At 42.3% G+C, this 24,168-nt stretch overlaps 1 protein-coding gene across 5 annotated transcripts in view; it reads left to right on the forward strand.

Moving 5' to 3' along the window:
* Positions 1-24,168, forward strand: part of ARHGEF12 (Rho guanine nucleotide exchange factor 12) — a 61,826-nt gene that overhangs the window by 23,306 nt on the left and 14,352 nt on the right. For 3 of the 5 annotated variants that reach the window (XM_072354689.1, XM_072354693.1, XM_072354694.1), the window contains exons 4-28: positions 619-675; positions 7,268-7,366; positions 7,846-7,895; positions 8,590-8,647; positions 9,209-9,387; positions 9,911-9,988; positions 10,599-10,718; positions 11,200-11,334; positions 12,284-12,355; positions 13,094-13,186; positions 13,779-13,889; positions 14,369-14,467; positions 15,070-15,112; positions 15,509-15,614; positions 16,395-16,532; positions 17,039-17,071; positions 17,793-17,907; positions 18,778-18,883; positions 19,131-19,343; positions 19,783-19,912; positions 20,020-20,055; positions 20,626-20,780; positions 20,929-21,075; positions 21,863-21,948; positions 23,569-23,694. In XM_072354689.1, the coding sequence (XP_072210790.1) occupies positions 619-675; positions 7,268-7,366; positions 7,846-7,895; positions 8,590-8,647; positions 9,209-9,387; positions 9,911-9,988; positions 10,599-10,718; positions 11,200-11,334; positions 12,284-12,355; positions 13,094-13,186; positions 13,779-13,889; positions 14,369-14,467; positions 15,070-15,112; positions 15,509-15,614; positions 16,395-16,532; positions 17,039-17,071; positions 17,793-17,907; positions 18,778-18,883; positions 19,131-19,343; positions 19,783-19,912; positions 20,020-20,055; positions 20,626-20,780; positions 20,929-21,075; positions 21,863-21,948; positions 23,569-23,694 (2,585 nt within the window). The remainder of the gene's footprint in view (positions 1-618; positions 676-7,267; positions 7,367-7,845; positions 7,896-8,589; positions 8,648-9,208; positions 9,388-9,910; positions 9,989-10,598; positions 10,719-11,199; positions 11,335-12,283; positions 12,356-13,093; positions 13,187-13,778; positions 13,890-14,368; positions 14,468-15,069; positions 15,113-15,508; positions 15,615-16,394; positions 16,533-17,038; positions 17,072-17,792; positions 17,908-18,777; positions 18,884-19,130; positions 19,344-19,782; positions 19,913-20,019; positions 20,056-20,625; positions 20,781-20,928; positions 21,076-21,862; positions 21,949-23,568; positions 23,695-24,168) is intronic. The other 2 variants (XM_072354691.1, XM_072354692.1) reach the window with 2 other exon arrangements.

Below are 24,168 nucleotides of genomic sequence, written 5' to 3' on the forward strand. Positions count from 1 at the left end.
CTGTCTTCCTTTGTCCTTGGGAATGTGTCATGTAAGACTGTGGGGTTGGCTGAGGGAGGGCTCAGGCTCTGAACCTCTTTGGTAGAAAGAATTCTTTAGAAGCAAACTTCAGGAATCTTCTAATCTCGATTTGATAAAAGTAATTCAGAATTTGGAGGGCTGTTGCCTGGCACCACTGTTAGGACGCTCGTGATCTGAGAGATGAACTCCATGTAGCCACCATAAAATTCCCTTCTTTTTAAGGGGTGAATCCAGAACACTGTACTGTTGTGCATACATTTATTACTTACTCTGGAGCTGGGTGTCACCAGAATTTCTATGTTTGAACTGTTTTTTTTTTGCCCAGAACGTTTTCTATAGTTCTATATAGCAGAGAACTTCCTTTATTGCGTCTCAGATTCTGTGATAAATTCTTTGTGGTGTTACCTGTGTCTTCACACTCGTATTATTCACCCCTTATTCCAAGTGTTTCACCTATGTTTTGTCCCCATCTTATTTGTGTTTTGCACGATTTAACCTAATAAATCAGTCTGTGTTTTTCATGAAGTTTTTTTTCTTCTCATGTTTGGTCTCCATATTTTCTATATCTCTCTCTCCTTCTCTCCTGCTCTCGTGCAGATAGCTCCTCCAAGAAGACAAAGTCTAGTTCGGAGGAGAGTAGATCCGAGACGTATGGTAAGCTCCAGCAGCTGCTGCAGCCTTGCACCTTTGCAGTCTGCTCCATGCTTTCTGTCTGTGCACCTGAGGCTTTTATTTATCCCTTACGTGATCCGCATGGTTGGCTCTGCAGCAAAGAGTGGGATACTGGGTTTAAATGTTGCTTCAGTGTATCAGCTTGTAGTTCTTGTAGTGGCTGGAAACTAACCCATAGGTGGCAAGCACAGGTTGTCACCCCTTCTCTCTTCCTAACTGGGAAAACTTGGTGGGGCTGCTGTTCTTGGAGACCTTGTGCCATCGTGTGTTTTTTGGCACTGTATGAAGGTGGCTCATACTGGGCTCCACAAGGAATGTGTGTAGATGAGCTGGTAGTTGATATTTTGTGCTGTCTGTAAAGGATCCCCAGTCAGTTTCTTTTCATTTTTCAAGGAGGTGGAAAAAACGTCTGTGAAAATAATTTCAAAAAATGGAAGAATATGAACTTAACCATTCTTCATTCACAAGAAGGGAGTGACCTCCCTGGTCCTTCTGCATTGCTATATATTACTATGTTGTCAGCTTATAGACTGGAACAAATTGGCATGAAGCAGTCTGAGACAGGAGTAGCCCCACACATTATGTTGCCAGCACACCACCATGGGTGCTGCTGGAAGGAATGTCTGCCGAGCAGAGCCTGTTTGCTCATCCTTATTCTTCAGCTTGCATCAGATATATTAGTCTTTAAACTGCAACACTCTTGTCCCTACCCTTATGTTAATGACCTGTTGAATTTGTGATCCCTAAAGAGATTCGCACTCGTATCTTAAAGAATGAACTGCAATAAGTTTCCACAGGTTGCTGGGTGCTCTCTTGAATTCTGCCAGCTTATAAAACCTTTGGGTCCTGGCCAGTACTGCTGTGCATCATGTTTCTCATCTTGTATTTCCAGCTCTGTCTTGACTCCAGTTGTGGACTGGCTTTCTTGCCCTTCCCTTTGTTCTTCCTGGTATTTGAAATAGTTGTCCTTAATACTTTCTGTTTCATATTTTTCTTCGCTGGTAATTGTGCTTGCTGCATAACCTGCTGTAGCCTTTGAACAGATACAGTGACTCTTGAAGTATCCAGCTGTGTTATTTCACTGGAATGAAGCTACCTGGTGTTACTGTGATCCAGCTTCTTAAACTACCTGAGTAATACGTGTTGCTGTCACTGCTCTGATTGTAAGGAGCATAAAGAAATAAAAGCAAAACAGACAAAAATCCCATAAGAGTTCATTCTAAACCAACACAGGCATGTTAGCAAAGCCGTTCAGTTGCTGTGGTTTAGGGAGATGTGGTCTGTTCCTTCTGTTATTAGGAAATCTTTATACTTTCCTTGCAATTTTGAATCATACATATTTCTTATTTAAAAAAATAAAGCAATATGGGACAGTTGTGTTCCTCAGGGTGTGAGACTGTTCCTTGTAAAGAGGTTTGAGAGTGCCTTAATTTGCTTCAGTAGAGCTGGAAGCCTGACCTGCTGCAGGTTACAGATCTGCCTCCTCTGCTCAGGAGGGGTGAACAAGGAAACAGAATACTCAGAAGGTGCCTGTTTGGGGCTGGTGTTTCTGATGAGCTTATGTTGAAGCCTTGACGGGTTCTTTCCTTTACTGGGTCAGTGCTGGCTGGTGACAGCACAGCTGACTGGATCCTATGGCTTGAGCCTTCATAGAGTTGTGCCTAATGCTGCTTACCCATAATATACTGGAGGTGCTGTCAGACTATTCTAGTTTAATTACAGGAAACATTTGGTATGCTTAATGGAATGTATCTGTGTTTATACTTCTCCCTCAGTCTGTACAGTGTCCTGGTTTTCATGTACAGCAGAAAGAAACATGACTTCCTAACTTAAGCTTTCACTTCCCCTAAAGTTTCCTGCAGATGCTCTGTCCGTGCCCAGTATCTTTGGGAGCAGTTTCCACTCATCCTTCCTTTCCAATGGCCTTTTCTGTGTTGGACCTCGCCCTGCCTTTTGTCTCTCCCTTCTGCTTTTCCCAGTTCCTGCGGTATGTGCAGAGAGGTTTGTTGTTTGCTTTGGAAGGGATGGAAATATTTTAAGACCTGCAAGTAGAAATACTGTACTGATATTTTTCTTGCTGGTGACTGGTTGTTAACTGGCTCTTTCTTGGGCTAGCCTTTGGAAAGGGGGTAATAAGAAAGTCTTGAGTGACATCAGGAAAAGGAGGTGTGATTTCTATGTATGTGTTTGTTCTGACCTCTTGAAATTCTTAATTTAAGGAGCAATAGACCAGAATTTGTTGAAATACCTGAGTTGTCTGGGAGAGAGAGTGGTTAGGTAGGGAAAATATTTTGATACACAGAAGCTGATTTATAGTCATATCAAACTTAGAGGTATTTTCTCCCGTAAATCTTACCAGCTCACATCTGGGTACTCAGCAAAGCCTAAAGAGATTGGGTATAATTTTGAGTATGCTATAATTTAGTAATTAATGCCACAGTCTTCACAGTGCTCAATACCTCTTGTTTGAGAGACAGGAATTCTACTTCAAGCAAACTGATAATTGAAAGTAACTCTAAAGGTGAGAGGTTGGATATTGCTTACCTTTCCCCATGACTTGGTTGCTCTCCAAGGATACCTTCTTTTCATATTCAGTGATGATCATTTTCCAGCCCAGATGCTAGACTAGGCCTTACATGCACTCATTCACTTGTTACCTTCAACTCTGGGGCAAGTTTTTAACTCTCTGGTTTTGTTTTGCCTCGAATATCCAGATTTTGCCCCTGTTGACGTGTTTCTAGATAGAACCCCAGAGAATCTTTCCTTACTCTTCCTGTTTTGTTTCTTACCAGCCTTGTGTCTTTTTACAGCCTATTGAAAGGCCTCTTGGGAGCCCCTCATCACTGCCCATGTGAGAGCCAGAACCAGCCCTGATGAGAGCAAGGGACTCTTGACCACAGGGACTGAATGCACTGTTGCTGTGGGAGCTGCCAGTTCTATGTTTAATGGTTAAAGCACGTCGTTCCTTTCTCCTAGGAAGGCTACCATGCCTTCTTTTGTCAATGGCTTCTAGTGCCATTGTCATGAACAGCTCTATCAAGGGGCCATGTGCTGCACTCATTTCAGATGGTATAGTTCTTGCTTTGGCTTTACATGACTTCCGTTGCCAAGTTAGTAGAGGAATCTGAAGAATGCCGCCGATGTGGCATTTCACATGGAGAACTTGGTAATAACTAAAATGTAGTGAAATACAGAATTTCCCCCAGTGAGAAAGTTCCTGTAGAAAAGCTGAAAGTTTGATTTATTTTGTGGAGCGGGTTTTCTGCAAGCACTGGATGGAAATAAAGCTTCCCTACCAAAGTGAAACATTTGGACGTTCTCAAAGCCCCAAGGAGTTTGTTTTTTGTTTATCGAATGATTCATGTCCAATCGCTGAACTGAATTGCATTTTCCCATTGTGGCCTCATGCCTCTGGGGAGGTTATAGTTCAGAAGTCTCCTCCCATGCAGTGTCCCACACAGTCGGAGCAGAGCAGGAACTCCTTTTTGCTATGGGAGATGTAATCTATGGCTCTGCTCTCTGGAGAGTCGTGTTTTCAGTATGAGCTCCTGATTTATTTGGAACGTGAAATTTTGTGTTTTATTGAATGGCTTCAAAAACGTTTAGCATCTGTAGAGATGGTAAATGGTCTCTTGACTAAGGAAGCTCATGGGCAGTTGAAATCTGCCTGAAACACTCATTTTTACCATAGTGTGCTGGTTACCTTGGGGTTGGGACTTCAGCCTTCCTGCTGCCCAGAAGATGCCTTGTGAGGGGCAGGAGAGCCAGGCTGCAGTGTCCCAGAGGGCATAGTGCCACCTATTGAAGAGTTGGTCACCTTCACTTTCCCTGTAAGGCCTTTTTTTTCTGAGATTGTTAATTCCTAACTGCTTTCATTTCTTGTCTCAGACATCTCACCACAGCACACACTGAGCTGCTTTGCTGCACCCTTGGCTTGAGGTCCCAGCAACTTTCAGGAGCTGCAATATGCATGAAGAGGAAAAAGGATTTAAGGATTTGTTTATTTTTTTTTCTTACAGAATTTTATGAATCCACTCAAAATATGAAAATCTTCTTAAATTCTTACTTAAAGCATAGTTACATTGGCGTTTCCTCATTGCAAGATGCTGTCATGTGAAAGCAAATGCAGGAATAAGATCATTATTGATTTGATTTTGATTACTGTCAGCAGTGAGTTCCATTGACCTTGTAATTTTGCTTAAGCTTCAGCTGGAAAAAGGGCAGTACCGCAGTAAGAGCCTTCACAATGAGCTGCTCGTAGTTTCTGTTCAGCACAAGTGAGAAATGAATGAAAACCCATCACCACTTGCTACTGTGGGCTCTTCGTTGCTGCACCAAGCTGACAGACTTGTCTTGAAGTGGGTGAAGTTGTTTCCAGGTAGTGCTTTACATCTCTGTAAGGCTGCTGTGTGTCTCTGTCGGGCTTGGCTTCTCAGCTGGCCTACATAAACCTCATCATAATCTGTTAGCCCCTGTAATATTGTCTTAGAGAAGGGCTGAGTACCTGCTTCTTATCCAAAGTGAACAACTACAGGGAAATGGCAATACTGGAATAAATTGGGTTCAAGTGAGCCTAACTAAATGATGGTCTTGGGTGAAACAGAGACTTGTTTTGTGAAGCTGTTCAACGAGGTTATTGCTGGGACTTTACTAATACTCTGATCAGCTTTTGTTGCATCCTCTAATGCTTTGCCTCTGCTTTGGCATCAGGTTCAGGGGTTATTGGTTCTGGGGGAGAGAATCGTCATGGCAGAGCAGTGAGTACATGGGGCTGTGCTGTGCCTTTAAGCGAGGAAAGTTCTTATGAGTCAAAAGCTTAGTTAGTGTCTTACTCATAAAACCTGCACGTCTGGCAGCAGGGTTTAAAACGAGCTGTTTTTATGAAATAGCATGTGTTCTCTTTCTCACACCCCACCCTGGGGCATCATTCTTGTGAAGTGAGACTTGAAGAAGCTTGGTCATATAGAAAAATGGGAGGTGCAAAAGGGAGAGGCATGTTCTCTCACTTAAGCGTATGAAGAGGGTGTGAAAGGTGGTGGTTTTTCTTCCTCCTGTCTGCTTTCACCTTTCATCCATCTCTGCAGCTTTCATACACTGTGTGTAGCATCATTTGTTGCTGCTTTCTGAGCAGAAGGGGAGTTACTGGGGCATGGTACTGGGCCCAGATGGATGTAGAAGTGCTGCAGTGCAACCTTCTCCACCACTCCCGCACTGCTTCCAAATGGGCCACGCTCCAGGAGAACAGGGCTGACTGGGTAGGCAGTGTTTCGTTTGTGACTCCTCATTTCCATTGGGAGTTGCTGCAGAGCCATGCTGGTGCAAAAGCCATTTGAAACATGGATGTGACTGTGCACTCTCTTAAAATTCATTCCTTACAAAATGAATCCAGCAGAGGCTGTCTTCCCAATTCCTTTTGTTCCTGCCACACCAAATGCTGCTACAGTTCTGATTGTGGAGGAGAAATCCAAGTCTGTCTCAAGATGTTGGTGGCAGAATTTGTTGCCTGATGTGGCTTGAGAAGCAAAGCAGCATAGCAGGCTGCTGGAAGGAAGGGTGATGTTTAGTAGCTCTAGTGGTTTCTGCTATGTAAATAAAACAACATCCCGGAAGCATTTTGCAAAGTTCTAAAGTTGTTCTTCCAGATAAAGGCTCCATTGTGGTAGGTGCTATGCAGATGCTCTCAGGGAAGTGCTCTACAATGAGTGTGTAAAGGCTGCTGCCTTCTCCTTTATTTTCCCCTTGTGTCAGTTTCAGGTGTACAATTGACATATCTTGCACTTTGCTTTTTCAGAGTGCTGCACCTCCTGAGTACGTCTGTCTCTGCAACAGTATTTGCATTCACACTCTAACACCATACTGAGCATTTCCAGTAAGAAAGACAGTTTTCCTTTGATGTCATACAGCAAGTGGGAGGAGGAGCAGATTCAGACTGAAGAGATTTTGGCCCTGTGCATAGCTCAGAAATAGCTCAGTAGCACGTATAGCAGTAACTCCTCACTGCTGCTTCTCTGGGTCTGTGCTCACCTGGAACAGAAATTGCCCTGAGATGAGATTTTTGCAGAAGAACTTTTCCTGATCAGCACATCTGCATTAGTACAACCATTGGTGTTGGCGTGAGAGATTTGTGACCTGTTTGCACTTAAGCAGCTTGTAGAAATTGTTTCTGATATTGCACTGGACCCCATCAGCCAATGCCATGCTTTGAAGAGCTATTGGTTCAGACAAAGAGAAATTGTGCTCATAGGTACATGCACATAGCTGCTCTTCTTCACAGGCTGCTGTTACCTCAAGTTGTGCCTGATGTGCCCAAGCTGTCTGCATCTCTACTGTTGTGTATCTCTGTGTTGTGTAACTGAAGCAATAAGCTTGACCTGCCTTGACATTCCTATCTGTTTCTGGACTGCTGCCCTGTTTCTGTCTCTCATATATATTTCCCTCTGTTGTCTTGTATCAGTTTCTTTCTGTGCTCTGTGATTATCTAGGAGGATAAGGTTTTGGACTGATGCCTAGCTTGTGTCTCTTTGTATTTCTCTTTTTCTCTTTCTTCTGCCCTTTCCTCACCTTTCTTATGCAGGTCTTGTTCAGCGGTGTGTTGTTATCCAACGGGATGAAAATGGATTTGGGCTGACAGTCAGCGGAGACAACCCAGTCTTCGTGCAGTCTGTCAAAGAAGGTAAGCAGACATGCCAAATGTGCTCACCAGAGAGCAACCTAGAGGGTTTGCATGTGAAACAAAGAAACGTGTGCATGAGCTGGAGGAGAAAGCTCCAAATTCTTTCCTTATGGGTGGGATGGCTGTAGCTATCACAAACTGTGGAACAGATGTGCATGGACAAGGAGCGCTGCACTGTTGGAATGCAGTGAATCACCTCCTCACAGCATCTAGATGTATTTGCAAACTGGCTCTTACATTTGAGAGGAAGTAAAGAATTAGGGTGACGTGGTGGGATCGTGGCTTGATGTATCCATTGCAAAATGGAAACAGAACTTTCTTCAGTCTAGATGCTCAAGAGATTTTGGTCTGATAAAGAAAGAGGAAGCTGGGGTTGGTATGGGAAGTAGCTTCTCATGGAGCTACAGAAGTGCTTAAACCATTTCTGTTTCCTGTGACATTTATTGAAATTGGAACTAAAAGGTTTCTTGCTTCTCTAGATGGAGCAGCCATGCGAGCTGGAGTGCAAACGGGTGATAGAATCATCAAGGTGAGAGCATTCAATTTGTCTGAGAAATTGATCCTTTCACTCAAATGAGCTCCTTCCCTCAAAGAAAGTCACTGATGTCTCTGCACTGATGTTTGCTTTTGCCTGTTGGGGAGAGGAGTGGTGTATGTTTTCCTGTTCTGGGGATGTACGGTAGCCACTGTGAGCCCACTGCTGAATGCTGGTTTTGTTATGGAGATCATTCTCATCTTGGGACTTGTATCAAGTCCAGCATCCTGGAAGGTTCAGACATCAGTGTAGAGGACAGAATTAGCAGCAGGGGAGAGGAGTAGATCTGCACCCAGAACAGACTTATCTTCCACTCCCTAATAACTTAGAAATTAAATCATTAACTAAAAGGACTTTGTAAGTCGGTGCTGCAAAATGATGGCTGTGTTGTTGCTGCTACGACACAGACACACTTGTTTGAAACCCCACTTCTATAAATTAATGAGTAAAATCAACTACCCTAAATCTTCCTCTGGTGTGTTGTTCATCTACATTTGGTTGGTCGTTTCCTTTGGTATATGTCTGTGGTTTTCTTTTTGCACAGCTCACTGAATAAAGTTAAAGAGAGGTTGTTTATCTGTTAGTGTCTTGAAAGACCAAGGAATAGAGATAGGGGAAAAGCATTACTTACCTGGAAAACTGTAACCAAACACAGTGTGCTTTCTTTCCCTCCCTCCTGTATCCCCAGGTGAATGGCACTCTCGTAACACACTCAAACCATTTGGAGGTGGTAAAGCTGATCAAGTGTAAGTAAAGGCATGTTCCTATTATTTTTTTTTTCACTTTGCTCCTTTAAAAAGCATGAAAGGCATAATTTAAAGGACCAGTGTGTAATTCAGCTATCAAGTGACATGGACAAGGTCTAATCACGCCCTGCTGAGAGGTAAAGGTGTGTGTAAAACAGGCAATAAAGTGAAATGTGGGGTTGCTGCTTCTGCACTTTCTCCTTTGTTTGGCATCTGAAATTACTGCCAGACCTTGCCTGCTATCTCCCTCTGTTTTGATTTCACCTGAAATGCTGTAGCTGCTCAGGCAGCATTAAGGCAGATTGCTTTATGTTGCTTGCAGAGCGCTGGCATTTCCAAAGGAAGTGAATTCTTGGTTGGCAGAAAGTGTTAGCGGTTTTTTTCTGCCCTAGTGCAGTTTATTTTGTGGTATGAGTGTATGTGTACTGTAAATGTAACCTGGTAGACTAGAAATTACACTACGTGCTTTCATTAAGAATGATTATCACAAAAGGGGGGAGTAAATGGCAGCCTTAGAAATCTGCAAGTATGTCTGAAATATGGCTTCTGTTCTCCCTGCAGCGGGTTCCTATGTAGCTCTCACTGTTCAGGGGCGCCCACCGGGGTCGCCCCAGATTCCCTTGGCTGATTCTGAAGTGGATCTGGCAGCATTTGGGCATATGTCTCCCATCATGACATCTCCCCATTCACCTGGAGCATCAGGAAATACAGAAAGGATTACTAGCCCGGTGCTTATGGGGGTAAGATTTAAAGTTTTCTTTCCAGAGAACCAATTCAGCAGTGGAAAAAATGTAGCCATGTATTTATTTATATATTTATTCCTCAAAGGGATTGTTTTGAGCTTCTTGCACAAATAACAAATTGGAATTAGAATGTTTGCCTGGCCACTCAGTGGGCATAGAATCACATGGGAAAAACATGGTGCGAGTACATAGTGCAAGTACATATCTTGCCCCATCTGAGATAATGTGAGGGCAGTTGAGAGGTTATTCTGTTCCTATGTTGTCTTTGAGATACGTTATAGTTTGCGTGGTGTGAGATGACACAATCATAGGATCACAGAAGGGCTGAGGTCAGAAGAGACCTAAGGATCATCTGGTTCCACCCCCATGGGCAGAGCTAACTGATCCAAGCAGATCCTGGATGTAAGGCATGCAGACATGTGGCAGAGAAAGGAAAGCAAATAAATGCACAAACACTTTTTGTTTTCTTTCTATCTTTTCCCTCTCTATAACTGACCCTTAAATCCTCCGTGTTTTCTAGGAGGAGAATAATATTGTCCACAACCAGAAAGTGGAGATTCTGAGAAAGATGCTACAGAAAGAGCAGGAGCGGCTGCAGGTACTGCATCTGTTGCTTGTCTTCAAGAGGGGTGAAGGAAAGGGGAGGTCCTGAATTATAAGGAATGGCTGTTGACGTTCAGTAGCGTTTTCAGCATTCTTTCACATGACTTGTGTTTTCATTTAGCTCTTCTGTATGCGGAGTTCTGACTCTGATTACTCTTATTGATCAGCTCTGCAGTTTTTAATCCTTGTCAGGGTAGGAAAAAAAAACAGCAGTGGGTGCTTTAAGTGGAAACGTACATATATGTCAGTCTGGTCTAATTGCAGGACACGTGAGCATCTGTGACTCAAACAAAGTGTGAGTCATTTCTCGCTGGGAGCGACAGTTGGCACAGTGCTCCTTGGTGGTGCTGACTTACTGTGTCTTCAGCTGTATCTTCACTGCAGTCGTGATTGTTTCAGTAGATCTCTAGAATGCAGTTACAGTCATACAGCACAAAGGAGAGCTATTTAAAATAGACCTTCCTTAGCATCTACAGTGGTTGTGCAAGCGTGCTGAATATTATTTTAGGTGTGTTAGTGGAATGAAGACTAGTGGTAGGCTGTAGTTATAAGCTCTGGTACCGAGGAGATACTGAGTAATGAAACCTCATAAAACTACTTTTCAGTCTCTTCAAGAAGAGTACGGCCGGTCTGCCAGCTCACGACTGCTCAGAGAGATACAGGAAACGAAGAAGCACATTACTCAGCTGCAGGAGCAGCTGTCCAAAGCCACAGGCTGTGCTCAGGTAACCAAATGTGTCAGGCTGCTTTGTGGTATGTTCTGGTTGAAAATTCTTGGGAAATGATGTTCTGAGCAAGCAGGAGTTTCTTACCGTGCTCTTCGGTGCTTGTACAGGCCGATGGCACCCTCTAGAGTTGAGACTTGTGATGTGCTGGCAAAGCAATACAGTGCAATGTCAGTATATTGAACTGTGCTTTAGAGTGGACTTCCAAGCAATCTGTGAAGAGCTGCTTTTAAAGCAGTAAATGCAAATTACAAAATGTATTAGTTTGCCTGAAAACGTGGCATGATTTTCTGTTATCTTGTCTTAGAAGACCATTGCAACCTCTTTTTGGGTACGTGGAGAGAGTTTTATGAATGGTTTATAAATAAGCTTTTATAAATGGGGTAGGCTGTCCAGGTGTTGAAACAGCTAATGTTGGAGTTTTGTCTCTCGAAATATTTTGCTGGCTCAGTGCTGCTCACAGCTCACTTTATCTTTTTAGGATGGAGTTTTGTCCTCCAGGTCTGTGGCAGAATCGCTGCAGGTCAGTGAAGTGGAGGCAGAGAGTGGGGATGCTCTGAGCAAACTGGATTACAGTAGTGACAGCCCCTCTCGACCAAACAGTGACATTGCTGATGTGAGTATTGCACACCTCCATGATTTTGATTCTACACCTCTTGGATTTGCTTTCCTTGTGCAGACTTTTAAAGTTTGTGATGTTCTGCGTGTCACAGATATGTGCTGTGTCTCAATAAGGCTATGCATGACTAGAACAGGCTTCTAAGTACTCACCAAAAACATTTCCCCAAGGAATCATACTGCATTGGTTTTCCATTAGGGACTGGGAAAGAAGTAGTGTGGGTTTTGGGGATTAGATTTTCCTGGCACACTCCCTGTAACCAGACAAAGAAAGATGGATGACAGCATCTTTCTCAAAACTGAGAGAGGCCAATTAGAGTATCTTTTTAAGAGCATGTTAATGTTCCAATTACGGTAGCTGTGACTCAGATCCAGTCACTGGGCAAGCTGCCACGGAAGTGAGGAAGTGCCTTACTTCTACCAAATAAGCTTCAATTATTGCCAACAGTAAAAGCTCTTAGTCTGTTCTCTCCTCGGTTATCAATCTGTGCTCGTATGGTCTCCTTACTGGAGTGCCTTAACACCTAATCCTTAATTAAGTCACTGTCTGATTAGTGCAATGGAATTGAGTCTCTGTGCTTGGGCTTTGACTTAAGTTTATTGTTTAAGTTAAGGACGTGGGAGCCAAATCTGTGCTAGTAGTTGGAAGTGATAGGAAGATGGGTCAGGTATACCTCTAGAAATATCACTGTATTTCAAAACACTCCCCTGCCAGTTCCTTACCTTCCAGCATTCCTAATGAAACTACTTCTGCACTGGGTTGTTCTGTTTTGTTGTGGGGTTTTGTTTTTGTTGGTGCAGTTCGCCTGTTTGTACCTCAACTGGTTAACAATTCACTCTGACAGAAAGGAAAACATTTGTCTGTTGTGGCTGAAAAACGTACCGTACTGTTCTCATTTTCCTGGATTTGCTGTTACTCACCAGAACTGAACTTCCTTTTTTCCCAGAGTCCTCGCAGTGGCCTGAAGGAGCGGGTTTATCTGGATGAGAGCCCAGAGAAGACTGAGATTCAAGATACTGTGAGTCCAAAACATAAAGAATCACAACAGCGTCGCCTGTAATGGTGCCGTTTTGCGTGGTTTTTACCCCTCTTTTTGGATGAAGCACCCATAAACGTTGCATTAGAAAATGAAATGCAATTAAAGTTGTGCAGGGAATGTTAATTAGCTGAATAAATGTTTATGGAGCTTAAGAAAAAGCACATTTAGAGACGAGAAATAGATAATCAGCAGTAAAACAGCTGGACCTCAAACAGCTAGAGCTGTTGTGCATGTTTTATTCCCTGAATTCAATCCTAAATGAAAAACAGTGTTTTTTCTTCAGGTCATTATGGCCTCAAGAGTGGATAGAAATGGAACGTGGCTGGAAGTGCCATCATTTTCCTTAGGATGACTTCTGAAGTACTTTTCCCTCATCTATACGACTTTCTAAAGTCATATTTCTCCATTGATACTAAGCTGACATTTGTCATATGCTGCATGCTTAGTGTGCTCAGAAATCTGTAAATGATGCAATTGGTTTTGAGTCATCTGCTTTGACATTTCTGAATGCTTCCAAATTGGGAGAACTATGCTAAAAGGGATCTTTTGACTCTAAGTTTGTACAGGGTTGAATGGAGGCACTTGGGTTTCTGTTGAATTTCGAGGAGAAATGAAATGATAGCAGTATTATCTTTGACTGGGTGAGGAAAGATTACAGTTCCAAGGGAGTAACTGCAGTGCACTTCCTTCCCTTCTCCCACTCCTGACTCACTCCAGGATTCTCAGTCCAGCATTGGAAGTCCTTCATCCCGTGTGGGGCCACAGATCATTGGAGCAGAGGATGATGACTTTGACACTGAGCAGGAGCAGGTGGGAATGACTTGTAGCCTCAGCCATTTTTCTTCCTACATTGACCAGAATTCTGTCTTTCTGTGCCTTAATTGCAACCGTTCCATGACTTGTTTTTATTGAGCTGTTATCGTTTTGAATTAAGAATTAGGGCATGTGATTCCTGTTACCACTGATCGTGCCAAACGGTAACACTTGGGGATTTTTGTCTCTATTTCTTTCTGTTGCTCTTGAATTTCAAGACAGCTTGAAGTTTTATTTGCTTTATTTGGTTTCCTTTTGCTTATTAAGTTTCTTCTAACTGTTCTGCACTGTGGTCACAGCACTGTAGCTCACATGGCTTTTGACATATTCATTCTGAGTTACTTTAGCTCTCCTTTGTTCTGAGTTGTATTTCATTATATTCCATTCAGTGTTTAGGGATGTGTTTAAAAGGCACATTGTCATTTGTAAGCCCTTCCTGGGATATTACAGTGATACCGTGGAGGTTCTGGAATTGATCAATTTTCATTTCCATTAAACAAATGAAGTGCTAAGCTGCTGGAAGAAGCCTCTAGTTTTTTGCACAATAGCTTTCTTGAATAATTCAAATAGTTTCCACGTATCTCAACAGATAAATGGACAATGCAGTTGTTTCCAAAACATTGAGCTCCTGAAGTCTCGCCCAGCTCACCTGGCTGTTCTTCTGCACCATGTGGTGTCCCAGTTTGACCCTGCTGCATTGGTAAGATGTTCCAGAATTGTTTCCCTGGCCAAAATTTGTTGGTTAAACCATTTGTGTGGCATTATCAATAACTTTGCTGGATTGGCAAGGAGAGAAATACAGCTCATTTGCAGTCATGAGCGTGTGTCTAAAGGAAGAAAAGACTGAAGAGAACTGTCTCTATTACATTCAGCTACTTACAAATAAATATTTAACTCTGAAAGCATTTAGTCCCAGCCTAAGGTAGTGGGATGATCCCTTAGTTCTGAGTTGTGTAGTCTGATCTCTGTATCTCTTCTCCCTCTCCTATACTGATTATGGGGCAGCACAGCTGACCAGCTGAAGTTACCTGTGCAGACTATTGGCTGAAGTTAGTTAGGAAGGCTTTCAAATCAACAGTGCCGAATTCTTTGCAAGACAGAGGGGAAAGGTTTGAGTTAGGAGTGTTAAAAAGACTTGTTGTAGTGTCTCTAAATTACTTCTCCTCCTGTTTCCCACAGCTGTGCTACCTTTACACAGACTTGTACAAGCAGACCAATGCGAAGGAGACTCGGCGTGTCTTCCTGGAGTTTTACCAGTTCTTCTTGGACCGAGCTGCAGTAGGTTCCAGAGCTTTCTTACGTTTTCAGGCGCATTTAGGAAGTTGACTTTTACCTTTCGCTACTCTTTGAAGTGGAAAAAACTAAGGAGTTACTCAGGCCTTCAAGAATCAAAAGCATTTTACTGTGTTGTTTAAAATATTATCACTGAATAAAGTGAATAAATGCCACTTAGCCCCAGATGCCTGGTAACTCTATAAATCACAGGAAATGCATTGTCTGATCGGAAAAGTAGTTTGGTTACATGCAGTCTAGCTTTAGTTGTTATACACTGCATTTTAGTTCATATCTGCTGCGAGTATTAATGTGTCTGTTGTGAGAGTCAAGCAATTTCATACCTCTATTGGTAAGCCTGAGAAGCTTCTTTACCATCTCATGTTATACTACCATGTTGTGTTGCAGAGACTGCTATCACCTGCTTAGATGTAATCATCCTTGTGTATTATTTTATATATATATACATATGTATTCAGAAAACCTCCCCTATGATACATTCAGCTGTTCAGGTTATATCATTTTGGGTTTGGAGCGTTTTGTATTGTGCGTTTTATTGGTGTGCTGCTTGTTATATGTGTTCCTCCAGCGTTCCTTTTCTTTTGCAGAATCTTAAAGTTCCAATACCAGATGAAATCTCCATAGATCTAGGTAAGGCAATCCTATTTGCAAATCTGTTTTTCAGCTTCTACTGTTTGAGATAGTCCCTGCAATAACCATGGGGTTGCTTTAGGTGTACATTACCACGTGTTTACAGGGATGGACAAAACAAGTACTTGTTTCTTGTAGAGGACCTAGTATATGCTCTAATAGATGCATTGGTGGTGGGAAGAACTGGCCATGTTGGCAAGTATCTTTTAGTCTAATGCTGGATGTGACCAAAGCTATTCACACTTAATGCACTAAAATTTTTATTATCAATAAGTGGAAGGCAAAAGGGTATTCTTGGATGGTTTAAATTGTGTATGAACAACTTTATTCTAAGGTAGTGTGAACTCTCTCTCATCTCAAAAGAACAATCTGTTAACTTTCTCTTCTGACTTACAGAGAAAAGAAGGCCAGAACTCATTCCTGAAGAGCTTCATCGCCACTATATACAAACTATGCAAGATAAAGTCTGTCCAGAAGTTCAGAGGAATCTGGAAGACTTCAGGTAACAGCAGTTGCCTGTACAGTTTGTGTTTAATTCATACCTGATACGAAGGGAGTCCAAACTCTAGAAACGTTTGTCTTGGACTGAATAGGAAGATAGTGCTGGAGAGAGGGCTCACCCTGGCCAATCTTTGAATGTTTTTTGATGCTGTGCTGCATGTAGTCAATTGCAAGATCACCATCAGACTGGATTCTTTATTCTTGAAGTTATTGGAGTCACATTCAGAATATTGTTACCTAATGGTGTTATATAAATCCTTCTTAGAACTGTAGAATCGTTTGAGTTGCAAGAGACCTTTAAAGGTCATCGAGTCCAACCCCTCTGCATTGAACAGAGACACTGTGTTTTTAATAAATGTATATCATTTTATACTTTTACTTCCCTTTAGACAAGAAATGATCCACTTTAGAGAGCTGTCATGTACAAATCATATAATTTGATAATTGATATGTCCTTTCACATGCAGTCATGAGCATTCTGTGCTAGCATGAGAGACCATCTCAAGATAGTCTGAGTAATTAGCTTCTTCATAGCTGGAAATATTCAAGTATATGCTTTGGATGCTGCAAAAAGAATGCCCACTTTTACTTGGCTACTGCCATTGCTGCTTCTCTTGATAAATGCTGTAAAATGTTTTACAGTGAGTGCAAATGCAACAAAGAAATACCAAAAAACCAATGAGGCAGCCTTTTAGACCTTCCGAGTGTCAGGAGGTTGCTTTCCCTTGTTACAGGTCGGTATTTGTTCTGAATTGATTTTTTTCTTCTCTCTGTATTTCAGGCAGAAACGTAGCATGGGGTTGACCCTGGCAGAGGGGGAGTTGACCAAGTTGGATGCAGAAAGGGTTCGTGACCGGAACGCGGTGGAGAAGGAAAGAGCATGTGCAGAACAGATTATTGCCAAAATTGAGGAAGTCTTGTGAGTATTGGCAGGTGTAATTGAGAGGGGTAGAAATGGTTTTATCCTGAACCTGACAAGAGCAGAGCAGAAGATTTAGGAGCTACTCCCTGTAGCGATTTGATAACCAGGACTTTCGCGTTGCTTCCCTGTTTTGCTACTGATGTATCTCTGAGTAATTATAGCAAAAAGTAAGGCAGTAGTTAGTTACAGTTCATATATCTTTTCAAGGAGGCTACTGCACAAATAGGAGCGGCAACACTTCCATTGTTGTCATGTGCAGGTCCTTCACTTGGGCTGTAGAAACTGGTAGTTTCAGAACCTTGTTTGTCTTTTAATTTGATATGAACCCAATTTTCCCAACTGAACCTCCATTTTTGTTCACTTTTCTTTTTCCTGCGGCTTTTTTATATTGCAAAGGACACTTTGAACACAAGTGTTGACACTCTGGGTAGATGTGACTGGGTATTAATTGTTAATTGAGTTTCTTTTTTTGCATTCTCATTTACATTTACATTTTTACATAGGATGACATCTCAGCCTTTGGAGGAAGACAAGAGGTAATGAAAGTTGTATGGTCTTAAAAATAAGAACTCTGTTGCTGATGCTGGTTCTGCTGGCTCTGTTTTTCTGCTGAGCAAAACAAGGCAGCCCTCTGCTGGCTGTAACTCCAGACTCTCCCTTTCTAAAATCTGCTGACATAATTATCTCCAATTTGGAGCATCAACCCCTTGTTTTCAAACTCTCCTTGTTCTGAAGCTCATTGTCTTTGATTCACACCAGAAAAAGTTGCCAAGTGTTCATCTGTTTCTTTTGCTTTTGTTCTGTGGTTGTTTCAATCCAGTCTGACGTTCATTGTCTGTGCATGCTGTGCCCCATTTGGTTTGTTTGACACTCTACAAGCAGCCTGTTAGCTTTTACTGTTCTTACTGTACTGATTTTCAGTGTAACTCTAAACCATGATCTGACTTCAGATATGTGCCTAATTTATGAGTTTACACCTGTGTAGCTGGTAGCACTTTAATTCTGCCTCTTAGGCTGGTACACCTTTTATAAACTGCATCTTTTGTCTACAAGAAATTCGATTCTGATATTAGTTGAGTCTTTCCCATTGTATGTAATGAATGGTTTCATAATAATAATGATAATAATAAAAGCTTCTGGTTTAATTGATTGCTTTCTCCGTGGAACCTTTACGTTTGATCTGTTTTATTTTCTTGACCAAATGGATTTTTCCCAGGACATTTCTCCTTAACCTCCATCTTTGTATCTATTTGACAGTTCCACCATACAGTATGTGATTCTTACTTACATGAAGCACTTAGGAGTCAAACCGAAAGAAGCTCGGAACCTGGAGCAGAAGCGTGGCCGTATTGGTTTCTTGCCAAAGATCAAGGTAGTAGTGTTGTAGCCAGCATGCATTTGTTTAAAGCTGTCCAGCATGGATGCTTCATTAGGACTCAAAGTATGTTTTGGTATGATGCTTAGAAGTTGGTACGATTCATTGCGTCAAGAGCATCTAGGATTATCAAGCTGCACAGAAAGCCTAACAGTTGTGATTGGGTTGCATATGCTTTCAGATACATCTATTCAGGCTATTGGTCAGTATAGTTCAGTTTTTGTCTTTAGAAACTTGCCTAATAATGAGTTCTTTCACCCAAACTCGATCTCCATGGGTGTGTGCAATCATCTCCCACAGTATGGGGATGTGTCTGGTCTCAGTAACTGTTTATTTTCATCAGCGTTCCATCTTCCTTTGAAATGTTAGGGCTGTCATAAGCAGTTCTGCATTGACAGAGTGAAAAGGTTAGATGGAGCATTAGCAGCCTTTCTGCAGTGGTATGCTAAGTTGTATTTCTACTTCCCAGAGTCTGTATGGTTGTGGAGCTTTGGAGTCACAAGATGTGGTTCCTTAGAGAAGCAAGGTGCTGCTGGTTGCTGTAAATGTGTCTCTCACCCCAGGGAGGAGAGTGTTTTTTAGCTCCTGCTAAGTTAAAACCAGGGTGTGAGTTTTTGCTTTTAACAGATGCGTCTCTGAGGATGCTGTGACTCCCTGCTGCTAACCCTGTTACACACCATTCATAAGCTGCTCGTGCTCTCTGTGCTTGTTATGCTGCAGGATGCTGACCCTTGAATAAGTTGATACAAGTAAATTTGTACCAAAGTGCTGCTGCTGTTTGAAATAATTAATGCCCCAATAAACAACTGAACCTGTAAAAATGAGTTACCTGTTTGCTTTGCTCTTCTGTCCTCTACATTATTGCAGCAAAGTATCAAGAAAGAGAAAGAAGGCGATGAAAAAGGAAAGAGGAGAGGCTTCCCTAATCTCTTGGGCCCACCGAGGAGACCAAGCCGACATGACAGCAGTGCAAGTATGTCAGACAAGGAAATGTATGCACCCCAAGCATGAGCTTGAAAACCAATTCAACTCTGTCTTGAAAAGCAAAACAAAATACACACGTACACACGCATAAAGAGACTCAGCAGAACATTTTTCTTTAACTTAAGATTTGTCTTTAAAAACATATTTTATGTAGGTATCTTGAAATACTTCTAATTCTGACTGTTGGGAGCAGCTAAAAGCTCCTTCAGCCGCGTAACAACTCTGTGTTTGTTTAGTTGGCAGAGCCATGGAGATACAAAAGCAGCGCCATCAAAAGCACATCCCTGCAATGCCTTCTGTTAGCCCAGAGCCTCCAGATTCGGGCAAGGTGCGCCAGAGTGGGTCCTCCAGTGAAGGCACAGATGCGCCGTATCCACCTGCCAACCCAATGTCTCCTTTGGCAGTGGGTCCTTTTTCATCTCCAGAGGGAAACAAGGACAGCGAATCAGGTTAGGATGATACTGTTGCAGAGGGACTGTTATAAGTTGTGTTTGGAGTGGAATATGGGAAGTATGCTTCTAATGCAAGGAACCTGAGAAATGTAGATGTTTTTATGTCACAACACATCATCTTCCTGAGTGCTCAGTCATCTTTTCAGACACGGTCCTTGATCAAGTCAGGAAATCTTACCGTGGCCAGAAATTACTGTCTGGTGGCTTTTGTCATGGTGTTGTTGGATCATCCAGAGGGGAAAAAGCTTTTTGTGCCTGTCTGCACAAATCGGTGTTGCTTGGAAACATACCTAATTGAGATTTTTCTTACCAAGCTTACAAAGTCAGTTCTTCTAGCTCTGAGTTGGAATGAGGCTGTGAATGAAGAGGTTGTGAAGATATACTCAATGATATACTCTGATATGATTCTTGACGTTTCTTATTCATTCCCTCTCAGGCTCGAAGCAGACAGGAGAAGCCCCACCTGCTAATGAGTGTGTGGATGGCACACCCCGCACACCCAGTACTACTTTTGAATTCCCATCTCCCTTGGAAAACTTGCCAGAGGAGGAGGGAGAGTCAGAGAGGTAACTGTGGTGCCCTGGTGATAAGGATGTGGCAGTGGCTGTAGTGCAGCTGTTGGTGGGCAGCCTGCAAGCTGTGGTTCCCTCATACCTCCTTTCTTTCTTTGCAGAGTGGTCGACATGGGGACACCAAAGCCTTTTCGCAAGTAAGTGCGTTTAAAACTGTTTGAACTTAACTGATTCGATTGATATTTTAGTTGGTTATGAAGTAGAATGCAGCAGTGTTCATTGTTCTGAGCCAGTGTTCTTAAGTAACACATGGATGAAATGGAACACCTGTGCATAGGACAGGTGGAGCAGATAGTATGCAGATAAACCCTTTGATCTATGAGTGAAATACAGTAAGTGCTACGTCTGCTGATTGGAATTGATGGGCGATTGAATTGAGATTCTCAGGTTTTCTTTTTAAATACGTTAGCTGTGTATCTGCAAAGAAATAGTGACTTGCCCTTTCTCTGACTCACTGTTTGACCCTAAGCAAATTATCCTTCTCTAACGTTAGAAGGAGATTTATGAAAACACTGCATGAACAGATATTCACTCTTAGTTGTTCTGTAAAGGGCACAACTGCAAAACGTTTTCATGGCTTCAGACATCTAACAGCTTATTGGAGAGCACATTTGTGTAATGCTTTACAACTGCTATGTGTACTTCAATTCTTCTTTCTTATATCCATGCCTAAAGTGGGAGTGATGCGACATATTTTTTCTCGTTAGGATGGACAGCGTTGGTTTTGCAGATGTACAAAGTGAAGATGAGCTGTATGACTTTGATATGGACATGGACCCTCCCAACTGGCAGCAGCTTGTGAGCCGAGAAGTGTTGATGGGGCTGAAACCCTATGAGATCAAGAGGCAAGAAGTGATTAATGGTGAGATGCAGTACCAAACAGAAAGTTGAAACCTAGTCCTGTATATGTTTGCAAGTTCATACTTCTGACTTGTATTTGGTTCACGTTTGAGTCTATATTGTCACACTTCTTTAAGTCAGTGGTTATAATCCTGCCTTTCTCTCTTCAGAGTTGTTTTACACTGAGAGAGCTCATGTTCGCACCCTGAAGGTTCTGCATAACGTTTTCTACCAGCGTGTCACCCGGGAAGGGATCCTCAACTCCAGTGACAAAAGGAAGATCTTTTCAAACCTGGAGGATATCCTGGGGCTTCATGGTAAGAGTGGCTGAGGTGCTTCTTGGCTTCACAGTCCGAGCTGAAATTCAGGGTACAAATATCTGAGGAAAAATTGACACAGGTACCTTGAAACAAGAGGCAGCCTCATGCAGCACTTCCCCATTCCACACACATTTTTCCCCTTTCTGATTTGCAAAGATACTTTGATGAAAAGCACACGTGCTCAGTAGTTCAGTTGCTTGCTTTTTTGTATCAGTGTACACAGACTGTTGTGCTCATTCATGTTCGACAAAAACAGCAGTGCTTTGATGAATAGCCTTTGTAGGGTAATGTTCAGAAAGTTACAGCCGTCGATGAGGAAAACATGAAAAAGCCATGGAAGGATTGATGTCTTGCAGGTGGTTTTGAAGGGTCACCGTTTCTAATTGCTTACAGAAAGGACTGTTCAGAATCACAGTTCTGGCTCTGTCAATGAATAATCAGTGGTAAATTTGTAGGCAGGTGGCTCAAAGCGTGTTGTGAATGAGCCCTGGGTTTTTAAAAGGTCAGTGAGGTTGAGCCTCAGAAAAGGCAAGGCTGGAAAGATTCTTGCAGGTCAGTTAAAGGCAGGAGAGCCAGAGGTGCAAAGGAGGGATATGACATTTTCTTAGATATTCTACTAAATTCATTGCATCGCAAGACGCTTTTTGAAATGTAATTGAAATCATTGCAACTTTGGTCTTTTCTTAGAAGACGTTTTACTTTAAAAGAAATGGAAAGTAATGAAAATGAAGCACGGAATCTGTATTAATAAAATGTTCTTTTTTTTTTCCCCTTTGTTTCTAAGTTGCATTGAATGATCAGATGAAAGCGGTCCGGAAAAGGAATGAAACTTCTGTTATTGACCAAATTGGGGAGGATTTGCTTTCTTGGGTAAATTCCATTTTTCTTCTCAAAAACATGTTTCAGAAAATGGCCAGTAGTGTCAGGGGTTAATGAAGGTAATTCCCAGCTAATGGGGACTGAAGGTCTGAGAGCTGCTATTTGTGTGGAGCCAACAAAGAGGCAGGGGAAGAGGTTTAGAGAAAAGCGGAGGCAGCTCAAAGGGTTTTCATTTGACAGGAGGTCTAGAAAAGAAGAAAACATTCCTTTTGATGCATTGGTAAAATAGAAACATGGCTTTGAAGGTGTAAAACGAGAGCGGGATGTAATAGCACAATTTACTGCGCTAATATTGAAGCAAGCCTTGCATCACCTTTGGTGCAGTTAAAGATATTTGAAAATCATGATTTCCAGTTATAGAATTTGCATAGCTGAGCTTCTTCAAATTGATAGCGCTCTTTGCAGGCTTTGTTTCGTATTTGAGATCCAACTGATGGAAGCAGGAGTGAGAATCTTTGGCTTTTTTTTGTTCAGCCTCTCCTGGGAGTCTCCTGTTTTGTTATTTGTTTTCAAGCCTGCTTAATATGGGATTGAAGATTGATCTGCTTCTTTTCAGGCGTTCATGCGGAAGTCTCTTGTGATTTATATTTCTGTAATCCTGCCATTTGTTGGTATCCCAGAAAAAAAAGGGAGGAAAATGAAAATCAGATGTGGCTGGTAGTGAAAAAAACCTCTTCTAGTTCTCCCTTGTGTGTTGTGAAGAGCGAAAAATAGCTTGTGCATTCGTTTTTGAACAAGCTAAAGCAAGCTAGACGTTACAAGTGTGATCGTTACATGTCCCTGACTGGTGGCTGGTTAAGTGGCTAAAACACAAACATTAAAACTAAAATCTCATTCTCCAGAGTGAGTGTTTTCAGCAGTTGGTTTTGCTGCATCTCCGATTGGGCTGTAGGGATGGGAAGAGTTGCAATGATAGTGGATCTGTCATCTGCGGCACATCTCTCAGCTCTGCTCATAGCTGTCGTTTTCCCCAGCCATGTTTCTGTGTTCCTATGCTATGTTCTTGTCCTTATGCATGGCTAATCCTGGACGGAGCAGCCCCTTTGGTCTTGGCTTTGCTGACCAGAGTCTGATAAATAATCACTGATCATTCATCCGAATGCTGTTTTTACACTTCTCTTACAGCCAATAGTGAGTGGCTGTATTATCTCCCTGAATCTGCAGTGCATTTGTGGAGGGAACTGGAAATGCACGAAGTGGTGGCAGAAGAGCTGTAGGGTTTTACACATAGCTGGGCTTCTAAATAGGCTGGATGAACAAAGGCTTAAAAACAGAATGTTTAAGATACTGTATTCCATGGAAGCAACTTCTTAGATATAGAACGCAAGTGAATGGCAGGAAGCTGTGCCAGGGGAGGTTCAGGCTGGGCATTACTCTTCCTAGCAAGGTGGTTGATGTCCCCAGGCTGTCTGCATTAAAGGGGCGTTTGGATAATGCCATCAATAACATGATTTGATGGTGGTTGTAGACCTCCCCTTTCCTTCCCTTCTTGCTACTATTCCTCCCTTCCCTTCTGAGACCAGCAGTGCTACGTGGCTTTGTATCTGTTAACAGCAGCTCATGCTGAAGTTGGGTCTTTCTAATTTTGACTTTCATGACTTTCTGGCACAGTTCAGTGGAGCAGCAGAGGAGAAGCTGAAACACGCCACTGCCACGTTCTGCAGTAACCAGCCCTTTGCTCTAGAGGTCATAAAGTCCCGTCAGAAGAAGGACTCTCGTTTCCAGACTTTTGTGCAGGTGAATTTTATGCGAGGGTTTGAAGCTGCTGGTGTGGGATAGTGAAGGGCTTTAAGATTAAGTTGTTACAGTTAATGAGATTGAACTTCGCATTGTCTTCAGATTGCGATACACAATGCCCTGCTGGAATGAAGGAAAGCACATGTTGCCCCAGGCAGCATCACATCTCACTTTGGGTGGCTGTTTCCCAAGGATGAGTACTTCTGTGAGGAAAAACTGCTTTATAGCAGTGCAATTTTGATGCATTCCAAAGTCAGAAGGCAGATACAGTAAACCTATTCTGCCCACCAGGAAAGGGGCTTGAATACTTCTGGCATTTGGAGAGGAGAACATTATCTTCATTACCACCAGCTGGGAAGAACTGCAGTAATACAAAGGTTGATGTTATTTTGAAAAATGTACTGTAGTTTTTGCTATAGCACGAAGAGCTGAACTGATATCTTCCCTGTGTGGCGGTGACTGAGATTGATTGGA

The sequence above is a fragment of the Excalfactoria chinensis genome, chromosome 21 (assembly GCF_039878825.1).
Source record: "Excalfactoria chinensis isolate bCotChi1 chromosome 21, bCotChi1.hap2, whole genome shotgun sequence".
In the NCBI taxonomy this organism is placed as follows: domain Eukaryota; kingdom Metazoa; phylum Chordata; class Aves; order Galliformes; family Phasianidae; genus Excalfactoria; species Excalfactoria chinensis.